The sequence below is a fragment of the Felis catus genome, chromosome B3, assembly GCF_018350175.1.
Source record: "Felis catus isolate Fca126 chromosome B3, F.catus_Fca126_mat1.0, whole genome shotgun sequence".
NCBI classification, from domain to species: domain Eukaryota; kingdom Metazoa; phylum Chordata; class Mammalia; order Carnivora; family Felidae; genus Felis; species Felis catus.
In genome coordinates, this window is record NC_058373.1 from 70083625 (window position 1) to 70090941 (window position 7317).

Sequence of the window (7317 nt, forward strand, 5' to 3'; positions counted from 1 at the left end):
AAATCGCTTGTACTGAGACTCCAGAAATTCATCAATTATGGCTTACATTCGCTACCCAGCTCTCATTCCCACAGCAGTTTCTGGTTGTTTGTGTCTGCTCTAAAAAGCCATAAAACCTGTATTTGTCTGTGTCTCTAATTTTGGAGACAGTAGTTTGCTCTGTGTCCTCCCGTTGCTTTTTGAATTCAAGAATTGTTGATTTTTCACTTTTTTCTACCTTCTATTTGTTGTTAGGATGGAATCATGTCCAGGCTTCTTATATGCAGAACTAGGAACCAGAAGCCTTTATATTTGTTTTTTATAAATTTAAATGTAGTGTAGTAAAATATAGTCTTTTCCTTTTTCATGTTTTCTATTTGTTTTGCCTTGCCTAAAATTCCAAATTTTATGCCACAATTATATAAATATCACACTATTAAAACGTGCTTTATAATATTATTTTTAAATAATTTTATCCAATTTATTTATTTTGAAGAGTATGTATCTGATTTTTTTTATATGAAGAATGTAACTTTTTGTTCAAATTCTTAATTTTTGTGATTATGTGGATTTATTCACCTCTGTTTTGAGAATCCTCCTTTATTATAGGATAAAAATTAAATCTCATCTGAAGTCTAATTGTGAAGTCTTTCCATGGGTTCTTTGAGTATGGTCTTTTCTCAGTTAGGCAGTTATAGTGACAGCCACTATTGAATGTTTATTCATTTCAGAAGTACAGACGGATGCTAAACCCTTGATGTGGTTTCATCAGTTGGTGCTTTTAGCCAGAAACTTGATGGCTAGTTGTTCACATTAGGTTCTTTTCATGCTGTAAGAACAGCAGATAGTTCTTATTGGGATAAACATCTTTTCCGGGGCACCTGGGTGACTCAGTTGGTCGAGCGTCCAACTTTGGCTCAGGTCATGATCTTGTGGTCTGTTAGTTTGAGCCTTGCATCAGGCTCTGTGCTGAAAGCTCTGGGCCTGGAGCCTGCTTTGGATTCTGGGTCTTCCTATTTCTCTCTCTGTGTACTCCTCCACTGCTTGCACTCTGTCTCTCTCTCTCAAAAATAAATATGCCTTAAAAAATTAAAAAAAACCCATGTTTTCCAAGTATGGTTTTGACTATCCTTACAGCAGTACCTTGGCCATTAAGCGATCCAAAGACACACAGAATGTCTAATGTCTTTCACAACCTTGCTTTGGACAAAGAAGTATCTTTACAACCAAGAAAGAACAACAGTGAGCACACAACCAAGTGATCCACTGATATGGCAATAGATGACATTATGCAAAAGCTGTCAGACTAATAGAACATGGGAACAGCTTTTTAAAAATGCAAGTAAAGGTGCGAGTAAGTGTGCTTGGGGATAATACTTTGTGCTTTAACTTATGGTACATACTTGAACCAATGGGCATTATAAGGTATTGTATTCCAAAATGCAGACATCTGGAAACCCAAGGTAGTCAGTGAGAGTTGCTCAATTCACCATCACTTCCTTGGAGAATTTGAGCTTTCTGTACCTACAACTTTAACCTCTGCTGGGGTGGTGTATGTTTCTTCTGGGGACAGAGTAAGCATTTTAATAAAGCTAAAATTTTAGTAGCTCCCTGGTCATTTTGGTTTCCTTGTGTTTATAGATCAGCAGACAAAAAACAGTTACTACCATGCCAGATATAATTAACCTTCATTATCACCAAGAAGTAGAATGTCTGCTATATGTGGTGATAACTCTAAATGAGCAGTTGCAGTAATTACAGCCTGACAAAAGCACGGTAATCATGGATTTAGCCTTCATAGGTAGGAAGTGTGGATCTGGACAAGTGATCTAGATCAGCAGAAGTACAGAAAAAATGTGAGGGAAATCTAGAATGGATTAGGGAGAAAGAAGATAGCGATTATCTTCCTGGAAATGTGCAGTGATGGAACCCATTAACACTTGTTTCATTAACACTCCTGCATTTGAACAATCAATGATGGAGTGATTTTACATGGAATGTGAATGCCTCTAAGCATGGGAAGATGTGGAGTGTTTGTGATGCTTTTGATGCCACACACATATCCCTCTGCACTTAATATTCCTAAGAATATGGGGCACCTGGGTGGCTCAGTCGTTGAGCGTCCGACTTCGGCTCAGGTCATGATCTCACAGTCTGTGAGTTCGAGCCCTGCATCGGGCTCTGTGCTGTTGGCTCAGAGCCTGGAGCCTGCTTCCGATTCTGTGTCTACCTCTCTCTCTGCCCCTTCCCTGCTCATGCTCTGTCTCTCTCTGTCTCAAAAATAAATAAAAACATTAAGAAAAAAAAAAGAATGCAAGATTGTTTTATACCATGAGCTGCAAAAATTTTCTGCCTGAGTACTTTTCTTTGGTTATCAGAACTACTCAACCTACTACGTGGGGAAGCCTGGAACTGCCATGGGGTCATTGCCTCAGAACTACCCCAACACAGAAATACAGCTTCTTAGTCTCTTAAGTGAAACAATTGTATATTATAGAATATGTACATTCTCCTAGAAAGCCATAGCAGAATTGAACCCCAATGTCCACATAGTAGAATACCCATTAATATACCCTCTGTTGGCATCTGTGTTTTTCCTGTCCCATGTCTCCACTTCTGAAAAAAATGTGTTCCTGGTGCCCCATCCAAATAAACTCTGGGCCTTGAATTTGTCTCTGTGTCTTCTTTTAAAGAATAAGAAAAGCCATTGGGCCATACACACACACATACATACAGCACACACACAGCAATTTAATGTGATGGACATTCATCCATTCATAATAACAAATTTACAAGTTATTTTTAAAGCTTATGAATAGCAGAAACAGTGTTATTACATTTTTATTGGCAAAATAACCAAAAATTCAAAATTAAAATGTTGTCAGATTATGCTATTCTCTGTTAGAATATCAATTCTTTGTACGATGAATTTACAACTTCATGATAGTTTTGGTAATGGTCTTATGCTTCACAGATGAATTAGTAGCAGTAGTAGTGGCAGATGATAAGTTTGTGCAGGATATGTTAAATTTGAGGTGCTTATATAGGGATGGTTCAGCGTGCAGTGGGGTGTTTAGTTTTAGAGCTCCCTGAAAAAGTTGTAGTCAACAAAATTTGGAGTTAGATATCCTTTTGTGCAGTCTTTTTATAGATAACCTTATGTCTTTGTTCCTTAGTGTATAGATAACAGGATTCAAGACAGGGGTAATAGCGAAGTCTACAACGAACAGATTTTTATCAATTGAAGGTGGGGGAGAAGGCCAGACATACAGAAACATGCATGGAGTGAAAAACAAAAACACCACAGTGATGTGAGCTGACAAAGTAACAAATGCCTTGGATAATTCTCCTGAAGAACGTTTCCAGACAGTGATCAAAATGAATGAATAGGAAAGGATTAGCAGGAAGAAGGTGCCCATGCTCATGAAGCCACTGTTGGCAGTAACGATAAACTCAAACTTGGCCGCATCTGTGCATGCAAGTTTTATGATCTTAGGAAAGTCACAGTAAAAGCTGTCCACTTTATTAGGACCACAAAAAGGCAAGTTTATAACAAATAAAAACTGAGACATAGCATGGATCACCCCAGTTACCCATCCAGTGATTACAAATGAAACACATATTTTAGGGTTCATGATGTTTAGGTAGTGAAGAGGCTTACAGATTGCTGTGCACCTGTCAAATGCCATGGCTATGAGTAACACCATCTCCACTCCTCCTATGATGTGGATGAAGCATATCTGTGTCATACAACTTTGGAAAGAAATTATTTTGTATTCATTTAAGAGGTCTGTGATTATCTTTGGAACTGTAGTAGAGGAAAGACCCACATCAATGAGGGACAGGTTGGCCAGCAGGAAGTACATGGGAGAATGTAGGTGCGAATCAAAAATTACCAAAAACAAAATAAAAAGGTTTCCCAAGATGACCCCTAAATACAGCAAAGAACATATCAAAATAAGAAAAAGTTTTTTCTCCCAAGAGCAAGAAAGGGCCAGTAACACAATTTCAGTGACCACAGAGTCATTTAGTCCACCCATTGACGGGGACAGGAGAGCTGATTTTCAAGTGACCTGAGGATAAAAATTAAAAACAGTAAGCATCATGGGCAGAAAGATAGATTCCCTATTTGCCTTGCTAATTAGATTAGATATAATTCACTGAGAGAAGGAAAATGAATTTGGAAGAAAGAAAGTTAACAGCAAATTTATTATGGAGAGGGGATATGTGGGGTCACCTGGGTGGCTCCGTGGGTTAAGCATCTGACTTTAGCTCAGGTCATGATCTCGCAGATCATGGGTTTAAGCTCTGTGCTCGAACATCAGGCTCTGTGCTGCCAGCTTAGAGTCCTGTGCTGCCTGCTCAGAGCCTGGAGCCTGCTTCGGATTCTGTGTCCCCACCACCCTCTCAAAAATAAATAAGCATTAAAATAATAAAGGGGATATGTGAGGAAAAATGTGACTGTAAATTTTGCAGATAGAGCCAAAAGGGGTTACTTTAATTTTCACCTCATACCTAAATCTTAAAAAAATTTTTTCTCAAAGAATTCTAGATCATTTTCCTAACAATTGCTCTAAGTGTTCTTACACCACATAAATGTCAGCTTTTCTGTTGCACCCGCATTAATACTTTCATACTAATTCTCTATTCTCTTATCTGAACTTCTCTTAGCCCCTTAAAATTTCCCTTCTTCACTAGACTTATAGAGATGACCATGACAAAAGTATTTGAACATATACCATCGCTCCCTACATTGGGCTTTTTAAGTTTAAATGGAACTCAGATACACAGGCTTAATAATTTTAATGGTTTATTGCATGATTATCATATTAGTCCATGATCACTTTTAATAAACAAATTACTTAATGACAAGCTAAAAATAAAATAAAATATGGCATATCTGAGAGCAAAGAGGAATAAATGTAACCAAAATTAATAAGTCTAATGATCACAGATAACAGATTTGAGTGTCTCCTATATTTAGGGAATTGTGGTAAGTACATTATTTCTTTCAAACCTCTCAATGACTAAAAGATAAGTTCAATTTTATTATCCCCACTTCACAAATGAAACCATGCCTGGGAAGGATGAAGTGGCAAAGCCAGGACCGTATCAAGAGCTTTAGGACTTTAGAATGCATTCTTCTTATTTTTAATATAATTTATTGTCACATTGGCTTACATACAACACCCAGTGCTCATCCCAACAAGTGCCCTCCTCAGTGCCCATCACCCATTTTCCCCTCTCCCCCCATCAACCCTCAGTTTGTTCTCTATATTTAGGAGTCTCTTATGGTTTACCTCCCTCTCTCTCTATTTGTAACTATTTTTCCCCCTTCCCTTCCCCCCCCTTAACTTCTGTTAAGTTTCTCAAGATCCACATATGATTGAAAACATATATCTGTCCTTCTCTGACTGACTTATTTCACTCAGCATAATACCTTCCAGTTCCATCCACGTTGCTGCAAATGGCATGATTTCATTCTTTCTCACTGCCAAGTAGTATTTCCATTGTATATATAAACCACGTCTTCTTTATTCATCAGTTGATGGACATTTAGGCTTTTTCCATAATTTGGCTATTGTTGAAAGTGCTGCTATAAACATTGGGGTACATGTGCCCCCTATGCATCAGCACTCCTATATACTCTGGATAAATTCCTAGCAGTGCTATTGCTAGGTCATAGGGTAATTTTATTTTTAATTTTTTGAGGAACCTCCACACTGTTTTCTAGAGTGGCTATACCAGTTTGCACAGCATTCCAAATATACTGTAGTCCTCTTCAAGGGTCTAGATGCATCACTCATTTTCTTTCATCTTTCATCTGAACTTTTTACTTTCCTTGGTGTGTTACACGTTGTATCTCTCCTTCAAAAATTAAATCCGTGAAGGATGGGAGTGGGCTATCCTCCTTTTTTTCCCCTCTACTCTCTAAAACCCTTCTCCGGTAAGTTTATTTTAATATATACATTCTATTTATTGAACAAGCCAAAACAAGCTTGCTTGCACTCCAGAAAAAACTTTTAGAGAAGTTGCCAGGGATTCAGCACACAATAGTCTACATATAAAAATGTCGCTTATGATAATGTTTTCAGTCTTTGTTACATACCTGTTGTCCAAATTTGATACTAATGATCTTGCATTGTTTTTGAAATTCCTTCTGTCATTGGATGTTACATATGTTGCCATTCCCAAAGCATTTTCCACACTAGTTCATGCCAAGAGAACACATATCTGTTCTCAATTTGGGGCGGGGGGGGGGGGGGAGGGGAGGTAGGTTCTTATCTTAGCCCTGGGGTGAAATATGATAATCTATGTGACTTGGCCATGGATTGGTGTAAGAGGGGCATGTAGCCAAGACTTGATGAGATACAGAATAATGCCTTCTGTGAAAGGTTTTATTTCCCAGATTAAAATATAAAGATTAATGTGAAGAAGGCTCTTTGTCTAGCCTTTTTATTCCTGAATTCAATATCAAGGTGATGACTAAAGATGCAGTAATCATGAGCTCTGGGTGTCCACATGTTAAGGACGGTAGTATGAACAGATAGAAAAATAATCCAGTCTAAATGGTCTTTGACATCTGCAAAGATCTACCTTCTGATATCTTGTAATGTGAGAAAAAATACTCCCTCCCCCCACTTATCTTTGAGTATTGATGTGACTCAAGCTGTAAAATATTTTTTTTAATTCCAAACATGTAGTTTTAAGTACTCACCACTTATGGAAGATTTCTATATCTATAGCGCTATTCCTGGACTCTAGGATAACATATCCAAGGCTGTACTGTAGTACATAAATGGACATCCCTCAAGCACTTTCAAATTAAAATGTGAAAGGGCTGAATTCATGATTTTATCCTCTTTTTAATCCCTTAGAAAATATCATGATCATTCTCTCAGATGCTTAATCCAGGGATCTTCGAGGCACCTTTTCTCCTCTCTCACCTTCTATGCCAGTTGGAAAATTGTACCTTCTGAATATTTCTGTTTCGTCTCCTCATCTCCATTTCCACTGTCAGTTTTATTTCAGGTCTGTATATTTTTTGTACTTAATGACCAAAAAGTCTTCTGAGTGATATCTCTGCCTCCAATCTTACCTACGTTTAGTATGTTCTACATTCTGCTTTCAGATTTGTCTATCTAAAGATCAAATATGGTCATGTTACTCTTCTATTTCATCTTCTGATTCTATCATGGATAAGCTAAAATTCAACAGCATATCACATCAGACCCTTTATAAACCGAACATGTTACTGTATTTTTTCACATTTCTCTGCTCTTGAATATGATTTCAACTGTGTTATTCCTGGTCATTACTATGTGGAAACATACTTGC

At 37.6% G+C, this 7317-nt stretch overlaps 1 protein-coding gene across 1 annotated transcript; it reads right to left on the reverse strand.

Moving 5' to 3' along the window:
- Positions 1 to 3008: 3008 nt before the first annotated feature.
- Positions 3009 to 4053, reverse strand: LOC101093190 (olfactory receptor 4F21-like). The gene has a single exon (XM_003987356.2). It carries the CDS (start codon positions 4017 to 4019, stop codon positions 3084 to 3086), a length of 936 nt encoding a protein of 311 aa, XP_003987405.1. The 5' UTR covers positions 4020 to 4053; the 3' UTR covers positions 3009 to 3083.
- Between the last annotated feature and the right edge of the window lie 3264 nt (positions 4054 to 7317).